Source organism: Suncus etruscus, chromosome 7, assembly GCF_024139225.1.
Source record: "Suncus etruscus isolate mSunEtr1 chromosome 7, mSunEtr1.pri.cur, whole genome shotgun sequence".
NCBI lineage: Eukaryota > Metazoa > Chordata > Mammalia > Eulipotyphla > Soricidae > Suncus > Suncus etruscus.
In genome coordinates this window covers 7,728,814-7,748,305 of record NC_064854.1, presented here as the reverse complement: position 1 = coordinate 7,748,305, position 19,492 = coordinate 7,728,814, and the positions used below count along the sequence as shown (strand labels likewise).

The 19,492-nt window shown below is 53.7% G+C and overlaps 1 protein-coding gene across 1 annotated transcript; it reads left to right on the top strand.

Moving 5' to 3' along the window:
• The first annotated feature begins 3,757 nt into the window (after positions 1 to 3,757).
• PCK1 (phosphoenolpyruvate carboxykinase 1) lies at positions 3,758 to 9,100 on the top strand. Its single transcript, XM_049776341.1, has 10 exons — positions 3,758 to 3,867; positions 4,003 to 4,258; positions 4,538 to 4,719; positions 5,210 to 5,413; positions 5,502 to 5,689; positions 6,259 to 6,421; positions 6,922 to 7,146; positions 7,225 to 7,356; positions 7,644 to 7,739; positions 8,547 to 9,100. Exons 2-10 carry the CDS (start codon positions 4,035 to 4,037, stop codon positions 8,999 to 9,001), a joined length of 1,869 nt encoding a protein of 622 aa, XP_049632298.1. The 5' UTR covers positions 3,758 to 3,867; positions 4,003 to 4,034; the 3' UTR covers positions 9,002 to 9,100.
• The last annotated feature ends 10,392 nt before the right edge of the window (positions 9,101 to 19,492 follow it).

Below are 19,492 nucleotides of genomic sequence, written 5' to 3'. Positions count from 1 at the left end.
AAATGTGGCTCACACAGGGCAATGCCACAAAACCTTCCTCCTGTGGAACCCCAGTCCCTAAGTCCCTCAGAGCTCAGAGTAAGAGAGGCTGAAACTATCTCCCCAGAGCTTTCCAGCCTGGATACGTGTGTCTGGGGAAGTCTTTGGAGCTTTCGGGGGCTTAGAATGTGATCCGAGATTCTAGTACTGTGCCCTGCCTGCCTGAGGCCTAACAGGCTAGAATGAAGATGAGCTCTTTTTAGGGAAGGGTCCTTCTCCCCCAGATCTGCTCCCTCAAGCAATTTTGGATCTGGGCAAACCTTTGTTGTTTTAACATACTGTGGCTGGTGTGGTTTTTTTGTTTTTGTTTTTGTTTTTGTTTTTGGGTCACACCTGGCAGTACTCAGGGGTTATTTCTGACTCCAGGTTCAGAAATTGATCCTGGCAGGTACGGGGGACCATATGGGACGCCGGGATTTGAACCGATGACCTCCTGCATGAAAGGCAAACACCTTACCTTCATGCTATTTCTCCGGCCCCTGGTGTGGGGTTTTGAGGTTGAGGGTGCTCACTGGGCGCCCCTCACCCTTTCATGCTCAACCATCACTCTGTGTCCACATTTTGATAAGTTTTTTTGGGGTTTTGTTTTTGTTTATTTTTGAATTTTTGGGGGCCACACCCTTTTGATCCTCAGGGGTTACTCCTGGCTATGCATTCAGAAATCGCTCCTGCCTTGAAGGGATCATATGGGACTTGGGGATTGAACCACAGTCCGTCCTGGGCTAGTGCTTGCAAGGCAGATGCCTTACCTCTAGCACCACCGCACTGGCCCCACTTCTTGGTAAGTTTTATAAATGAGGAAAAGCTCTGACTTAGGAAAATGGGTGCTGAAGAAGGCCTTGGGAAGCAGGGGCCCTGGTGTCATTTCCCCTAGAAGTGAGCAATGTGGCTCAATGTATAAGCTGGGCCAAGTGAGCCCAGCCAGCTGGACACCCCTAAATATATTGAGAAAGCCTTAAGGGGGGCTGCCGAAGGCCCTGTGGGATTTTGCTGGCTGGGTGTAGAGTGCCAGCTCTTGGTTGATTTCCCAGCAAGAAACAGATCCCTTGTCACAGAACACAGCTATGCTCACAGGCCAGAAAAGGTTGGGACGGACCACGCAGACCCACAGCCTTTGTGAGACCGGAAATTCTCCTGCAAGGCCCCCAGTTCGAACCAGCTTAGCTCCATAAGAAGCAGTGAGTTAAGTTTTGATCTGTGTGTGTGTACTTTCTGGGGGAGACTCAAGGAGATCCAAGTCCCTTTCTGGGGTTTGCATATTTTTGCTTTGAACAATGCTCAGGGGTTACTCGTGATCTGTACTCAGAAATCACTCTACTCCTGGCAGGCTCAGAAGTCTATATGGGATGCCAGACATGGAACCTGAGTGAGCTGTGTGCAAGGAAAATGCCCTTTCCATAGTGCTGTCACTTCAGTCCCTGTGGTTTGCATTTTCATTTGTGGCATTTGTGTTATATCCAGTGGGGTGAGCCTGCTGGCATTTGGCTGAATTATGGTGGATGCAGGTGGAACCACATGGAGCAATTCAGGGCCTTGAAAAGTGCTGTTCATGTGTTCTGTTACTTGAATTCTCCTTCTGTCTTTCAATAATCACTTTTTATTTTTGCAAATTTTGGGGGGGGTCTCTATGAGCCATTTGGGGGAGATAAATTGTGCCAGAACTGCCTGGAGCAGTGTTTCCGGGTATCCAATGCAAAGAAAGTTTCCCTGGTCCTGTCACCAGGTAGCCTATCATGGTGTCACTTAGGTCCAACCCCAAGGTAATTTCATTTTCTTGTAAGCTTATCAATGGCCAGCAGAACCTTAAAGAATGAGCCTTGGGGATCGGAGAGATAGCATGGAGATATGGAGGTAAGGCATTTGCCTTTCATGCAGAAGGTCATTGGTTCAAATCCCGGCATCCCATATGGTCCCCTGAGCCTGCCAGGAGCGATTTCGGAGCATAGAACCAGTAGTAACCCCTGAGCGAGGCTGGGTGTGACCCAAAAAAAAAAAAAAAAAAAGAAAAGAATGAGCCTTAAGGGGCCTGAATGGGGAAATATTTCAACTCAACCCCAAACTTTCCTCAGAAAGACCACACTGACTTCATAAAGCTTTGCATCCGAGCTGGAGAGATAACATAGAGGTAGGGCGTTTGCCTTGCATGCAGAAGGATGGTGGTTGGAACCCCGGCATTCCATATGGTCCCCAGAACCCGCCAGGAGCGATTTTGGAGCGTAGAGCGGGAGGAACCACAGGGCGCAGCTGGGTGTGACCCAAAAACAAACAAACAAACAAAAAGATTAGCATCCAAGCTAAGTCACAGTCTCAGGTGCTTTGGAGACACTGCTGGCTGTTGGTACTAGCCGGTTTTCATTGTCTCTTGGAGGAGGGCTTTGTTTTCCCATTAAAGACAGCCTTAAAAGCCCAGAGGGGAAGCTGCCATTTTGGTTTGCCTGTCCACGTGGTGAAGCGGCTGGCTGGCTTGTAGGTGTTCAGCTTGTAGTGTGAGTTCCTGGCCCGTTTTTTTTTTTTTATTTTTCAATCATATATGGATTATTTTTTGCTTCGGAATTGCTATCGGATTCGTGTCTCCCGTCCCACCCGGATTGGGGACATGGGAATCTCTCCTTCACTGAGGACTGGAATATTCAACCTCCGATTTCACAGCTAACAGCTACAGCCAAGCTTGTGGGTGCGACTCTCAAGGGAAAGACAGGTGAGCCTCAGTGTGTTTGGAGCAGCCCCTGGAGGCTCAACTGCAGGGGTACGCCCAGTGGCCTCCCACTTCTCCACCAGCGCTCTCTGCCTGCCAGGCCACATGCATTGGGGATGCATCAGTGGGCTGGACTATAGATCTGGGTTTTGCAGGGCACATTCTTCACGGCTGTTAGGAAGGGCTCGCCTGTCTGGCTGTGGCTGGATGACGGGCATCCCCCTGGTGCCCTGATGCAGTTTGGCAAGAGCAACTACTCCCTCAGCCCCCAGACTAGGTAGGTTTTGCAAAGAAGGTTCCAGCAAAGCAATGAATGTGTGGTCTGAAGCAGCACTAGCTTGTGTTCTGGACCCCTCTGATGCCTACCAGTGAGGGACCCAGAAGTATCTGTTAGACCACTCTGTGCCTCAGTTTCCCTGTCAAGAATGGGGTTTCTCCAAGAGTGTTCATAACTTTGTTGGTGCCAAGCACTTGGGGGGTAATTGCCTGCATTCACACCCTCCCCCAACACTGCCCACTGCGTGCCAAGTACTAAATAAGCAAAATCGGATACAAGCCCTCAATGAAAGGGGGTCATTCCTGCAACCTCAAAGTTTATCTTTGGTATCATCAGATGCACACAGTAGGGACCTGTTCTGTGGGACCTTTGCCAACGATCCCTTGGTCTTGCCAGCAGCCTCAGCAGCAACACAATGTTCCTTGTGTCCCCTGCCACTGAGGGTGTCCTCTCCAGCAGGGCTGGGCCAGCTTGTGTCCCCATGCCTGGGCAGGGCTGTGTGCTTTGCGTCGGGCCCATGCTGGGTCAAAGTTGAACCCATTGGGTGTTGTGTAAGGATATTTGCTTCAGCCTCTCGGGGCTCAGAGAGGCGTGGGCACTCATTAACTGCGTCTGTTCAATGATTATCTCTCTGGGGTTCACGGTGGCAAACGGGTCCTGAGCGGGCTTCTAACGTCATCGGCGAGCCTCTGGGTGCGGCCAAGGGGCTGGGCTTCCCTCTTCCAAGGCTTTAAAGCTGGGCAATCCAAACCTGGCCTTCCAGCACACAACCGGGGAGAACCCACAGGAGTGGTTGGTTCTCTGGCAGGAACCATCTTGAGAGAAGAAAGGTGGGCAGCGCCCAGCAGTCTCAGAGGTACCCCCTCTTCCTGTGCCTGCCCCTAGGGTTGTTCCTACAGACTGGCCACCTCCACAGGAACAAGAGACTTGGGTTTATGGAATTGGCCATCATGGGCACTCCCATCACGACATCCCTTGTTTTCTTTTCTAGGCCCCGGTGCCCCCCTTTCACGGCCCAGCAAGATGCCTCCCCAGCTGCCCAACAGCACGGACTTCTCTGCCAAAGTGGTGCAGGGCAACCTGGAGAGCCTGCCCAAGGCGGTGCGTGAGTTTGTGGAAAGCAGTGCCACCATTTGTCAACCCGAGCACATCCACATCTGTGACGGCTCCGAAGATGAGAACCGGAGGCTGTTGGAGCTCATGGAGGAGCAGGGGGCCATCAAACGGCTGAAGAAGTATGACAACTGGTGAGTCACAGCTGGCTGGGTCCCCCTGATGGCTCAAGGCCAGTCCAGGGGACACCATCAACCCATAGGGTGCTGAGCACAGCTGGGGGTGGATGGAGGGGAAGGACCATGCACTCGCTCAAAGTTGAGGTCTCCAGGCAAGCAAGAGATGCAGGTTTCTAGGGACGGGATGGGACAGTGAATCTTTCTGTTCCTAGACAGAGATGACCCTGACTCTGGGGTCAGGGACGCTCATGGCTCTGCCTTTCCTCTGTCCTAATTGTTCTGTGGTTTCTGCAGCTGGCTGGCGCTCACAGACCCCCGGGATGTTGCCCGAGTGGAGAGCAAGACAGTCATCATTACCAAAGAGCAGAGGGACACGGTGCCCATCCCCAAGAGCGGCCCCAGCCAGCTGGGCTGCTGGATGTCTGAGAAGGACTTCGAGAAGGCCTTTGAAGCCCGCTTCCCAGGGTGCATGAAAGGTGATTGTGGCGGAGCTGGCCTGAGGCCATCCATCCCAAAGGAAATGATTCCGTCCCTGGGGGAGAGTCCTGGGGTCCTCCCTGCCCTATCTCAAGCTTTTGAGGTGTGCAAGATGCAAATGCAGGGATCTTTCACTTTCCATTTGTCCTATATCCTACACCCCTCAAATGCTTCCTTGGGCTGTGGATGCCAGCAAGTGTGGAGGGGGGGGGCTCAATCCCACATGTCAGGAACCCCATCCCTGAGCATTCCACTCTCTTACCAAAGTTGGCTTCCAGTAGGGGTGGGGAAGTTGGCAGCAAGCAGGGAGGTGCAATTATTGGGTGTTGTGTGTGTAAATATTTTGGTGGATTACTATGTTACTCACCCTAAACTGATTGGTGATTGTGCCCTACCCTAGGGTGTGACCTGGGGAGCAGAGGGGGACCCGGAAAGCGATGCCAGCTGAGAGTGGCCTGGGCACGCTAACCTGTGTTCACCTGGTTGTAGGTCGGACCATGTACGTCATCCCGTACAGCATGGGACCCCTGGGCTCACCGCTGTCCAAGATCGGCGTGGAGCTGACGGACTCTCCCTACGTGGTGGCCAGCATGCGAATCATGACACGCATGGGCACGGCCGTGCTCCAGGCACTCGGTGATGGGCAGTTCGTGAAATGCCTCCACTCCGTGGGCTGCCCGCTGCCTCTCAAGAGTGAGTGCAGGGCTTTGGAGTGGCTGCGGGGCTCGGGGCTCCTGGGGTGGCACCGGCAATGACAGGGTGACCCCTACCGCACCCTCAGAGCCTCTGATCAACAACTGGGCCTGCAACCCTGAGCTTACACTCATTGCCCATGTGCCTGACCGTCGTGAGATTGTCTCCTTCGGCAGCGGCTACGGTGGCAACTCACTGCTGGGCAAGAAATGCTTCGCCCTCAGGATGGCGAGTCGGCTGGCCAAGGAGGAGGGCTGGCTGGCAGAACACATGCTGGTGAGGCGGGGGTGGGGGTGGGGGTGCTCCCTGGGGACCCGAACAGGAGAGGACAGGCAGCAAGGGTGGGTGGGTGGATACACACACCTTCAGATAGTCTCATACATGCACTCACACATTGTCTCACACGAACTCACATTTGCACTCACACATACTGACATACTCTCATATGTCCACCCATGATGGGATCAACAGGAGCTCACCACCTCCAGGCACCGATCGGAAGTTCTCTCAGGGACCAGGGAGTGTCTCTGCGGTGGGGGAAGGGGTGGGGAACATGGACCAGGAGGCCCAAGAGAAACAGTCACAAGAGACAAAGGGAATAGAAGCACGTTCCAGACTCAGACCTCAGGAACAGAGCTAGGGAACAGGGTTCAGCAGGGACCTCATGCAGTGTAGACGTGGACATGCTTCCAACAACACGCCCAGAGCTCAAGAAACATCAGAAAGTGGAGCTGCTTCCTGTGAGAAAGATTTAGACAAAAGACATGTGAGGATCCGCAAAGGGATACTGCTGATACCCAAAGAACTAGGCATCCACCTTTCTGAGGGGGCCCTTTCACCTGCAGATTCTGGGCATCACCAGCCCACAAGGCCAGAAGAAGTACTTTGCGGCTGCCTTCCCCAGTGCTTGCGGGAAAACCAACCTGGCCATGATGAACCCCACACTCCCGGGCTGGAAGGTGGAGTGTGTTGGGGACGACATTGCCTGGATGAAGTTTGACCAGCAAGGTGAGTCCTGGGGGATCCGGCAGGGCTGCATGTGGATTTGGTGCTCAGGTCTAAGCCAGGGTCTGGGTTTTTATTTGGGGGGGCCACACTCGTGGTATTCTGCGCTCTGGCAGACTTGGGGGACCATATGGGATGCTGGGGATCGAACCTGGGTCTGTCCCGGGTCAGCCGCGTGCACGACAAATACCCTACTGCTGTACTATCTCTCCGATCCCTGCTCTGGGTTCTTAATCTACTGCTTCCTAGGCCTTCAACCCTTAGAAATATGTGTTGGTATGAGTTTCTGATTTAATGCAGAGCTGGGTGGAAGGACAGCCATCTGCCATGGAATAAATGCCATGGAATAGAATAAATGTGTTAAAATAGTATTGGGGGGAAGAGTTGTAAAAGCGCCTGTGATTTGAGAATTTGGCCCCGAATCTGTCCTGTGAGGTCGAGAGAAGCTGAAGGTCTGCTTTGGGCCTGAATCAAGCCTCCCTGTCTGATTGACTCCTTTCCAGGGAACTTAAGGGCCATCAACCCCGAAAATGGATTTTTTGGGGTTGCTCCGGGCACTTCTGTGAAGACCAACCTCAACGCCATCAAGACCATCCAGAGAAACACCATCTTTACCAACGTGGCGGAGACGAGCGATGGCGGCGTCTACTGGGAAGGCCTTGACCAACCTCTGGCTGTGGGCACCAAGGTGACATCATGGCGGAACAAGGAATGGAGTCCTGCAGATGGTAGGAGGCCCTGGGACCCTGGGGGGGCTCCCCCACAGTTGCATTCTAGACTCTCACAGACTCTCTTCCTTCCTGCAGGGGAGCCCTGTGCCCACCCCAACTCCAGGTTCTGTACTCCTGCCAAGCAGTGCCCCATCATTGACCCTGCCTGGGAGTCCCCAGAGGGTGTGCCCATCGAGGGCATCATCTTCGGAGGCCGCCGGCCTGAGGGTGAGGAAGCCACGCTGGGCTGTGCATGCAGGAAATGGGGTGCCTGTGTGTGCATGTGGGGGCTAGTGTAGATGCTTAAGCTCTCTCAGTCCTCCTGTCCCCTTTCTTTCAGTGGGATGCTAGGTCTTATCCAGCTGGGCTTTGGGTAGGGGGCAGCCTGGAATTAAGCATGCCTGCTTTTAGGAGCTTTGGGTTTCTAACTGAACCCCACAAGAGAGCAGCTGCTCCATTGGGCAATCACCTGTGTGTCAGAGTCTTTGACAGACCTTTGTCATTTCTTGGCTCAGGGGTCCCTCTGGTGTATGAAGCTCTGAGCTGGCAGCACGGAGTCTTTGTGGGAGCAGCCATGAGGTCTGAGGCCACTGCAGCTGCGGAACACAAAGGTAACCCAATACTGAGGTGTGAGATAGCATGGAGGGGGACGAACCTGGAACCAGACCCATAGCATAGCAGGGAGAGCTTTTGCCTTGCATGAGGCCAGCCCTGGTTCGATCCCCAGCATCCCATAGGGTCCCCCGAGCACTGTCAGGAAGGAATGGCTCCTAAGTGCAGTGTAGAAAAAAATATAAGATAAAAAGATCCACTCCACAAGTTGCGTGAGGCCGCCCCAGGAACTGTGTTTCTAACGCCCCAGGCCAATGGTCTGATGAAGAAGGGTAGTAGCAGCAGAGAAATAATTCACAAGCAGTCAAAATTTCATCAAAGTCAGCTTGCTTTTATTCCATGGCCTTTCTCTGCCATTTGCTTTTCTTTTAATAATATCTTTATTTAAGCACCATGATTACAAACATGTCTGTAGTTGGGTTTCAGTCATAAAACTCTCTCTCTCTACTTTTTTCTGCTTCTTCCTTCGCCTCCCCACAGACAGACTCCTTCGGTTCTTTATTTAAAACAGCCTATCCCATCGCAGGTGTGGGAGGGAATGATCATCCAGGTGGGATTAACAGCTCAAAAGAAGAGGTTAGGGAAACAGGAAGTTGGAAGGGAAGGGTTACAGTGCGGAACCAGGAGTTACCTCTGAGTCCCACTAGGTGTACCCCACAAAAATAATAAAGAGGGGAGAAGAATGTGCTCCCTCCTGCCTTCCCTCTCCACCATACTGAGGTCTCTGAAGAGGGTTTAGCAAACTCTAAGCTGCCAACTCTGCTATAAATATCAGTGACCAACCACCAGGCCTTCTTGGTTCACAGGCAAAGTCATCATGCATGACCCCTTTGCCATGCGGCCTTTCTTTGGCTACAACTTTGGCCAATATCTGGCCCACTGGCTCAGCATGGCCCAGCGCCCAGGAGCCAAGCTGCCCAAGATCTTCCATGTCAACTGGTTCCGGAAGGACAAGGAAGGCAAGTTCCTATGGCCGGGCTTTGGCGAGAACTCCAGGGTCCTCGAGTGGATGTTCCGGAGGATCAGCAGAGGTGATGGTGCCAAGCTGACCCCCATCGGCTATGTCCCGGAGGAGAATGCCCTGAATCTGCAGGGCCTGGGTCAAGTCAACGTGAAGGAGCTTTTCCACCTCTCCAAGGAGTTCTGGGAGAAGGAGGTGGCTGACATCCAGAAGTACTTCCAGGAGCAAGTGAATGCCGACCTTCCCAAGGCGATCCAGAGTGAGCTCTTGGCCCTGAAGCAAAGAATCAGCCAGATGTGAGCTGAGAGAGCTTCCCCTCGGGCCCCCCACTTTCCAGGGCAGAAGAAGCCTGGGATGAGAGAGGACGACGAGGAGGGCATTTGCCAGAATTGCCACCGCCTGAATGACCACAGCAATGATGAGCAGATTGAAGACACGCCTTAATTTTTTTAGACATGACCGCCAAGCCTAGGTAGCGACTAACGAGGTTGGGAAGGGAAAAATCTTCACACGTCTCCAAAATTCACTGTCTTGTCACATCTGTTGAGTCCCTGAGGACGCACTCACAGTTTTGTCTTGTGTTTCCACTTTCGTTATGTCAGTGAGCTGAGAGGCATAGGAAAATACTCAAGTTGTATATTTGTGTGTTGTTGTTGTTGTTGTTGTTGTTGTTGTGTGTGTGTGTGTGTGTGTGAGAGAGAGAGAGAGAGAGAGAGAGAGAGAGAGTACTGCCGTCTAAACTGTATTTAATACCTTTAGAAAAAAATCTTGGGCAAGATTGCTACTACTCGTTGCAAAATGAAACGTGGCTTTATTATTAATGTGTGTTTAAATTATTTTTATATTGTGTTCCTTATGGTTATGGAATTCTAGTGTTGTTCCCCTAACACTTCTTGGCAAAATTACAGAATAAATTTTTTATAGAAAAGAGATAGTTTTGCGTGAGATTCTTATTTGAGCCACAAGGAAGACTCTAGAGAGGAGAAACCCTCCAAATTCTTTGGGATGCCCTGAAGGAGGGACTGGGGGTTCAGGAACAGGAAGGAACCGGGCGGAAGTTGGTAGCAATGGTGAGCCCCACCCCCAGAGATGACACTTGGATTTTTTGAAATTGCCTGTACTTGGTCTAGAGCCACTTGTAAGTTCTTAAACAGTTCCATGAGTTACCTTGTGAAGCCCAAGGAGAAATATTTAAATGGTGGTAGTTGTTTTTTGTTTTGTTTTGTTTTGGGCCACACCCAGCAGTGCTCAGGGGTTACTCCTGGCTCTGCAGTCAGAAATCACTCCTGGCAGGCTCAGGGGACCAGATGGGAGGATAGAGATTGAACGGGGTTCACTGCATGCAATGCAAATGTCCTACTGCTGTGCTATCACTCTGGCTCCTAAATGGTGGCTTTTGACAAAATCTAGATTTTCAGAAGGTTGAACCCACCAGAAGTCTGAGATGAGCTCCATCCTGGTGCCTGCCAGGAGCAGAGGGTGGCCGTGCTTGTGTTCTAGAATAATCCACAGAGACATCCAACTCAAACCCATAAGCTTACAATTGCTAGCCATCTTTCTGCTGCCTCCTGCTGTTCTCTTTGCACCCTGTCTCTCTGCCTCCACCTTGCTGTTTGACCTCATATGAACAATCCAATCATTGAGGCCAGTTCCACACACTCTCCTCCCAATTCTTCTGAGATCATTTCCACTTCACAGATGGGAAAACTGAGACCAGAGTAGTCACTGTCCATTCCACACAGTGCCCTCTGCCCACCACCTCTTTCTTCGAGTGCCCCCCACTGTTCTTGATTCCTGCAGAGACTTGCTTGCCAGTTCCCTGGCTGGAAACTGAGTTCTGCCTCTCTGATGGGTACTCATTTCTGGGTCACCCCTCCTGAGTCCTGTGACATCCATAGTGCTCAGAACTGGGGGGTCTTACATGGTCCTACGTGGCCTCCCACAACCCAGAGGGACCCTGAAAACGGGGGGGGGGGGGCTGCTTAGAGGAGGTGTCCCAAATGGGTTTCCAGGAACCCTAAAGCCCTGTCCCCTTCCCGCCTGCACCTTCCCACAAACCCACCCCTCCCAGGTACTGACGTCCATCTGGGCAGGGACGCTCGCAGAAGATGCCCCTGACCCCCAAGGCCCAGCTGGTGTCTGGGTGAAAGGCCAGAACACACAGGGTCACTGTAAACAGTAAGCCAGGACAGGTCAGTCCAGCCCTGCTGGGAGAGGACATGGGAGGGGATGGGCTGGGGATGAGGCGGGGCTTACAGGGATGGAGCTAATAGAGTGGTCCAGAGTCAGGCTGGGCCTTAAACTGGTGAATATGGGGTTTGTCCGGGAAGTGGCTTTACTGGTGTGAGAATGATTTGGGGGTGTGGCAGGGGTGTGTCGCAGTGCAGGGTTTGCTGGAAGCCAGCGCCTGGGCCTTGCTATCTGGCTCCCCAGTTCTCTCACTGTCACCTGTTTCCTCCACAGCTCTGCTGTCCTCAGGAATCTGGGTCTTGGGAGAGGCTGAGTTTGGGGATCCACAGGCTGCAGGGATCAGGGACTGGGGTTCTGCCACAGTGGACATATAGGACATTATAGGACATAATTATAGGACATAATTCTTTGGGCTGCAGAGCTGGGATCTGGGTTGCCGTGCCCAACTGGCTCCTGGTAAGCGGGATATCAGCGTCCTCATTGCATACAAACCCGAGTGGTAAAAACCCTTCTGCCAGCCAAGCTGTCTACAGCAGAATATGCTGCAAATATTTGCTCAGCCCGGGAAGCGGGTTGGACTAACAAGCTAAACTGCTCCCTCTGGACTGGCAGATCCGGATGAACTAGAGATCATAGCTGCCCCCTCCGAGTTGATGGTTCCCACCCCCCAGCAAAGACTACTCAGCACACACAGCGTTTCCTTGGGCTGGTGGGATCTGGGGGAAGGGGATGGCGGTTGCTGCAAAGAGGGGGAAGGAGGGACATTGGCCCAGACCGGGGGAGCAGCTATCTCTGAGCTCCAGGCAGGAACCTCAGCAGCCTTTTGGGGCCCACAGCCCAGGACAACTCTGAACACACCTTCAGAGTTCTCTTACATGGAAGGAAATTCATAGCTTGAAAGGAATTTTGTCTAGAAGAAAAGGCCCCTGAGCGAAAAGCTGGTGGTCCTCGTTGAGTTGGGGATGACACGCAGATGCCAAGTAACAGGCCGAGCATGGACATCTGAGGGGACCCTGTGCCTCAGAAAATGCCCCACATGGGGTGGCAGAGTTGACAGGAAGTCAGAGCATTGAGTGGAAATAAAAAATGACCAGATCTAAATACCCAAGCCAGAGTCAATGACAATAGAATCAAGAGACCCAAACTACAAGAAGCTAGACACTAAAGGGACCTGTTATAGCAGCCCAGGGGGCTAAGGGTGGAGGTATGGGAGGCATGCTGGGAAGAAGTGGTGGAAGCATGCTGGGAATATGGCGGAGGGAGGTCAACACTGGTGGTGGGAATGGCCCTAATTTACTGTCACTACGTGCCTGAAATACAACTGTGAAAGACTTGTAACTCACTAAACAATTTAAAACAACCCCACAGCAAACCAAGAACAAACCCAATGAACTGCTAGTTTTTGTTTGTTTGTTTGTTTGGTTTTGTTTTGGGGCCATACCCTGTGGGACTCAAGGCTCACTCATAGCTGTGTGTTCAGAGTTCACCCCTGGCATGGACCAGGGGATATATATGGTGGTGGGAATGGAACTCGCAACCAAGATGTAAGTACCTTAACCCCTCTACTATTTCTAAGGCCCAAGTGTCTCTTAGCTGGAGTTAGGAACCAATGTTGGCCTTCGTGTCCGGCTGGAGGCCCAAGTGGAAGTGGGGAGAGAGACAGCAGGGGTGTGGGGTCCTCCCTGAAAGACTCAGGGAGCACAGGTCAAAGGGAAATGGATGGGACTTGGGGCGGGGGAAGTCAGACCCACAAGGTCTCAGTTCCTCCCTCATACAGAAGCTCACAACAGGGGCCTTGGGGACCAGAGAGTAATCATTTATCACAGCCACGGGCCCTGGTGTGACCTGGGGACATGCTAATCTCTGGATCTTAGTGTCTCCAATGGCACCAGGGTGTACAGTACAGTCTTGCTCCCAAGTGGTTTTCACCTCTTTCTGCCTGAGTGGGGGCCCTGCCTGCCATGATGCCCTGAGGTTGGAGGACTTGGAGATGAGATGGGGGAAGGGGACCAGATCCAGACACCACATTCATACCAGCCTGCCCCCTCCTCCCCAGGCTGCACTCCTTCTCTCCATCTTGAGGATGAAATCACTCACCCCCAGAATGAATGCTCTGGACCCCAGGACCCATGTATACTCTTGGGGTCCCTTCCACCCCTATCCTGAACAAAGCTTTGAAAGCACCTGCTGGTGGGTGGAGGGTGAGGGGGGGACCCTAGCAGGCAGAGTTGGGACCTTGGGCTGCTTCTCAGTCACAGATAAGTCACATGGGGGGTTTTGGGGAGGTGGGTGCAGACTCTGGGGGTGCCAGCCTGGCTGAGGGTGTGTCTTGGGCATCCACCTAGGCAGGTCACAGGGTACAGGAGCGCAGGTGTCCCACTGTGGTTTGCTGGATGAAGGCAGCCCTGGGGTGGCAGGCAGGTAGCTGGGTCCCCCCACCCAGTCTCCCACACTTCCTGTCCCCACCGGTGCAGGCACCGGGACCCTCCTTGTCTGTCTGTGTGATGCACCCCTGTTGGCAGGCAGGGGGAGCAGAGACCCCGGGGCTGGGGCCAGCTGTCCCCCTCACCCGGAGCCCAGCCCCAAGCCATTAGCTTTGCTTAGCCGGAGGAGGTGACAGAGTTGGCATTTGGGATTAGTGTCAGCTCCTGCAGCTCCCCAAACAAAGCCAGCCGGCCAGGGGGGCCGTGGGCTGCGGAAATGGAGTCGGGCTCAGCCAAGCGTCCCGGATTGGCTTTCGTCCCTCGCTGTCTCCCGGCTGGCTGCTGGGGAAAGGGGATGAGAGGACACGGTGCAAAGTCAACCTGGGGGAGAGAGGAGAGACAGAGACAGAGAGAGAGACAGAGAGACAGAAAGACAGAGACAGAGTGACAGAGACAGAGTGACAGAAAGACAGAGACAAAAAGAGACAGAGAGAGAGACAGAGAGACAGGAACAGAGAAAGTCAGAGAGACAGAGACAGGCACAGAGATAGACAGTGATAGAAAGACAGGAAGACAGAGACAGAGTAACAGAGACAGAGAGAAACAAAGAGAGACAGAGACAGAGTCAGGGACAGAGACAGGAAGACACAGAGACAGAGTGACAGAGAGACAGAGACAGGAAGACACAGAGAGACAGAATGAGAGAGACAGACGGAAACAGAGACATGGAGACAGAGACAGAGGAGATACAAAGACAGAGACAGTGATGGAGAGAGACAGAGACAGACAGAGACATAGTGAAGAGAGAGAGACAGAGACATAGAAAAGAGAGATAGAGACAGAGTGACAGGCATAGAGGAGAGAGAGTTGCACGAAGAAATCCCCATTTTTGTCCCCCCACAGCAGTCAATAAATCCAGTGACAGAATTAAATTTTGATCTGTCCCATCTCTCCCAGCCTGTCCTCACCTAATAACGTGATTTATTGAGCACTTATTATGTGCCTGGCCCTTCGCCCAACACTTTAGAGACCAGGCAGAAATGAACTTGTTTCTGCCGCATTCCGGATGAGGAGGGGTGTCTGTGTCTGCGAGGGGAGACTGGGCTTGGTGGGCAGCATGAGGCCAGGGTGCCATTATGCAAGGCGCCCCTGGAGGTATGCAATGGAATTGCATGTTCAGGTGGGCAGTGCCAGGCCTTCCAGCTTCCTTCAGCTCCCCCAAAAGATTTAAAGATGAGTGCTTCCACTCGTGTGGCATAGTAGGTCCCCTTGCTTGGTCACTTGAGTCTCTGCTTCTAAAGGTTGGAGTCAGAATGGCCAATTCCAAAAGTTAGATTTGGACATCTTTCCCTCATGTTCAGGAGACTCGGGTTGCTGGCTCTAACCCAGATTGGGCATGTGGGTGTCTGGGATGGGACAAAGGAGGGACTGAGAAGGGACTCAGAGAAGCAGTCTCCAGGATAACCACTGACTGTCCAGGGCAGTCTTAGGGCTGGGTGTTCAGATGAGGACACAAGAGGACCCCCCCCCAGGGGTCCCTGACCCTGGAGCACTTTGAACCTCAGGCTTGCAGAGCTGCATGTCTGGGGCCTGAGCCCAGCAACCATGTTCTCCTCGGGCAAGGGAATGGCAGAGCTGGGGGCATCTCCTCATTGTACCAGGCAGTGCCCTCCTCCCTCTCTCCCTCTCTCCCTCCCTCCTTTCCTCTCTCCCTCTCTCCCTCCCTCCCTCCTTCCTTCCTTCCTTCCTTCCTCCCTTCCTTCCCTTCCTTCCTTCCTTCCTTCCTTCCTTCCTTCCCTTCCTTCCTTCCTTCCTTCCTTCCTTCCTTCCTTCCTTCCTTCCTTCCTTCCTTCCTTCCTTCCTTCCTTCCTTCCTTCCTTCCTTCCTCCCTCCCTCCCTCCCTTCCTTCCTCCCTCCCTCCCTCCCTTCCTTCCCTAACATTTTCCACTTCACCATCTGCAGCATAAGCTCTCAGGACCCAATTCCATTATTACACCTCTAAAGAGTATTAATTCTGCCCCCTTTCTGCCTCCCACTGGCCCTTTCCTTCAAGGTCACCTCAGTGTCAAAGCGTGAGCGATGGATTTGGGGGCTGGCTCCATCTTTGCTTCCTTCTGTTCTTCCACCCCATTGTGCCTCAAGACACCATGGAGTAGGGGGTGGACAGAGCGGAGACATGGGATGCACTTCCAAGATAGGGGCCATAAGCAGCCTACAGATGTGGGGAGCTGGAAATCTTGGGGCCAGGGGCAGGCAGGTGCTCAGGAGAGAGGAAGCCTAGGAGGGGACCAGGCACTAGGGGTCCATGAAGTGGAGAAGTGATAGAACAAGAAAGAGGAGCAATGGGGGCCCTGTGAGAGCCGGTCAGGTGGGGGTCGATTTGTTGGCCCTGCCCTCCCCTCCCTTTCTCTTCCCCTCCCTGTTCCTTCCCTCCCTTCCCCTCTTCCTTTCTCCTCCCTTCCCTTCTCCTCTCCCTCTTCTCTCCTCCCCCCTGCCTGCCCCTCTACACTCTGACCCTGGCGTGATGGTGGGGGGAGATCCAAAATTCGACTCTGGGGGAGGTAGAGCGGGGACCAATTTGACATCAAGCTGAACATTTCGGCGTCTGATAAGTTCCTGATGCAGGTTCCGGAGGAAATTAGGCAGAAGCAGCTTTTAAACTACCGACCAATGGAGTCTCCTGCCTCAAAACTTGGTTGCCAAGGAGACTTACTGCAATGCTCCCCATCACCATGTCGGCAATCGAACCCCTCCCCAACGCCCCAGGGCCATGGAGGGGATGGGAGGTGCTGCCATGGAGATGGTGCGGCAAGGGGATCACCCCTCCCCGCTTTAAGGCATGTCTGCCTGCTCGAAGGGGAAAGAGCCAGTTCTAGGACCCCTTCCCTCAACTCCATCCCACCAGCCACGGGCTAATGTACTTGGGAACATCCTACCTCCAGGAGAAGGGGCCCACTGTCTGGGCCCGTGTGCAGCACCCTCTCTGCCCACCCTCACGGTTGCCACATCATGGACCTGACCAGGTCCAACACCCTTTGTCCAGATGTTTATCATCCACAGGGCTGCCTCCCTGAACCCCACGGCCATGGGCACAGGCAGGGCTAGTGGGTGGGAAGAAAGTGCCTGACATCTTCCCTATGTGGACCTGCCTGATTGCACCAGTACCTCCCTCCCTTCCTGCTTTCCATTCCTCCTTCCCTCCTTCCTTCTCTCCCTCCTTCCTTCCTTTCTTCCTTCTTTCCCTCCTTCCTTCTCTCTTCCTTTCTTCCTTCCTTTTCTTCTTCCTCCCCTCCCTCCATCCCTTCTTCCCTCTCTCTCCCTCCCACCCTTCCTTCCTTCCTTCCTTCCTTCCTTCCTTCCTTCCTTCCTTCCTTCCTTCCTTCCTTCCTTCCTTCCTTCCTTCCTTCCTTCCTTCCTTCCTTCCTTCCTCCCTTCCCTTTTTTCTTCCTCCCTCCCTCTCTTTCCTCTTTCCTTCCTGCCTGAAAGTGAGGAGTGCATTCTGGGCCTGATTTCTTTAGTTCCTTCTGTCCCCTCTACTACTTGAGGGTATTAATCTATCTAGGCTAGGGGATGCAGTAGAGCTTTGACAGTAGGAGGGACTGAATTTCAGTGTGTCTGCATCTAGGGTGCAAATTCCCTGAAAGCAAGGCCTTAGTTTTCTGGGTTTGAGCCCTCAGGAAACTCTGAAGGTACCAAGACAGAGCTGGAAGAAGCAACAGGAAGGAAGATTTTTCTGCAGATTCAGGATCCCAAGGCTCTGATCTAAAGTCTATATCTCACCTATGAACAAGCACATGTGTCTTCACATGTAGAAGAGCATACATGTACACACCAAACATGCATACACACAATGACACACACAGACACATATGAGCACTCCTGGGCTGGCCTGGCCCTGCCCACATGTCAACATGCCAGCGTGGTGAGGGGCCGGTGCCAGGGTGGAAAGTCCGTGGGGAGGCCTGAGTCAGCGGAGGGCCAGCCCAGGGGGAGACTTTTTGCCCAGTGATCTTCTGCCCACTTCCCGCTCTCCGCCCAGCAGGCACACAGCACCCCTAGAAGCCAGGCCTCTCCCTTGGCCTGCGGGCACCACCCCACGACCTTTCCTGGGCCCAGCACCACTGTCCAGTGGGTCTTGAGTCCTCCCAGCTCACTGTCCTGTTCTGTCAGCAAATAGGGGCTCAGGGAAAAAGCGAACCCCAGGAGAGCAGCCCTGCCTCACTAGTCCAGGGTGGACCTGGGCAAGGCCTGACTCTGAGGGCCAGGGACCACAGAGCTCAGTTGGGGTGCCCACTGTTGGGAAGCCACTTCTGAAATGGGCTCTGCAAGGCCGTTTGTGGGTCAGAGGGAGGCTGCTGGAGCGAAAGCGCACTAGAGCTCTGACTAGATCCAGGAAGGTCTCCCCAACACACACCAGCCTACAGGCTGTGGAGAAGTTGGTAGGAGCCTTGGGAGGTGCCAGGGACACCTGGCTGGGCATTGAGCACTGAGGCTTCTGGGGCAGAAGGGACAAGAGAATCATGAAGGGCCCCCCCCAACACCAAGCCTGTGGGCCATGGAGGGACAGGCAGAAGGGCCTCAAAGTCCCCCATGGCCTCCAGAGCTTGGCATGACATACCATCTCCACTGCCACCATGAGTAACCCTCACCAGTAGGACAGTAGGACAGTCGGACACTCCCTGAACTGGAGTGGGAGGGCGGGCAGTGTTCCTCTGGGTCTGGCTCCCACGCTCTCTGCCCTCTTTTTCCCAACTGCCTTCTGCTCTCATTTTTGGGGCTCTAGGCCCCGAGCTCGGTCCCCAGGGACAGGAAGGATGCTAGCCAGAACCTTGGAGCCTGTCTCAGGACCCTCCTGAAAGCCCTGGACAGTGTATAAGAAAAAAACAGGGTGCTTGCTTCCTGGGACACCCCCACCTTTCCATTCCCGAGAGAGTCCCCCAACCCAGGTGCACAGTTGGGAAACTGAGGCTCAGGCTGGGGCTCCAAAGAACATGAGGGTCATTCAAGGTCCTGCCTGCTTCGTGGAGGTGCCTCGGGGTTTCTGCTCTGTTTTCTTCCTTCCGTCACATCACATCACGACAACCAGGGGAGGGGAGACGGCCCCCCCACCTCCGCCTCTTTAATTCATGGGCTTCAGGCAGAGCTCAGACTCTGGGGGAGATGGATGAACGGCTGCAGGTATGGGTGGGCGGATTCATAAAGCTGTCGCTGAGGCAGTAAATCAAATGAATATTCAAGATTGTGGCGCGAGAGAGTCATTGCGGCTGTGGAAACAACAAGATCAATGGACCCAGGACGGAGGGAGGGAGGGAGGATGCGAGGGCGGGAGAGAGACCTCAGGTGCCCCTGGACCCCATGCCAGTCACTCCTGCCAAGTCTCAAAGTTTCTGCTCCAGCTGAGGATTGTGGGGCAGGAATCACCACTGAATGGGCAAGCTGGACCCCACCCCAGTCAGGGGCAGACCCCCCACCCCACCCTGGGACCCCTGTCTTGCCCAGATGGTACTTTTAATCCAAGCACTTTTGCAGATCTGACATGGAAAGGGAGATGGGATTGGACATACCGACTGGTGAACTCTAAGGTTCCATCGGTCTCCCCTTAACCAATATTCTTGTAATGCCCCCCAAAATGCTTCCGGTGGTCTTGGTACCAAACCGATACCTCATGAGCTCTGGGGCCACCAGGGATGGGCAGTGAACAGAGAATTGGGGGACAAGTCTCTCTCTGGGTTCTGGTGTCACCCTGTTGGCAGAGCCCGTGACACTGTGTGGACCCCCCAGCTTATTCCCCCACCCCAGTCTGCTTCCTCCACTTGAGTTCCAATCCCCTGGGTCCCCCATACAGGCTCAGCCTGGCTGCTCCGGGTTACCTGCACCCCACTTCCTACATTACATTGTGCCCACCACGCCGAGCCCCCTCCCCATACCAGAGCTGAGACCCCCATCTCCTGCTCCCCACCTCCTCCTCCTCGAGACCACTGAGAGTGGACACAACTCAGAGTGACTCATCACTCAGGGACAGCTGTGGACTCTGCATAGTACCCACAGTTGGAGAGGGGAGCTGAACCCCATGATTCCACCAGAGAAGGAACCCCCATTTCTCTTGGATCTATGGCAACCCAACTGGGGGGTTCCACAGCTTCCAACGCAGAGACCCCATTGCCCCCGTCCAGCCCCT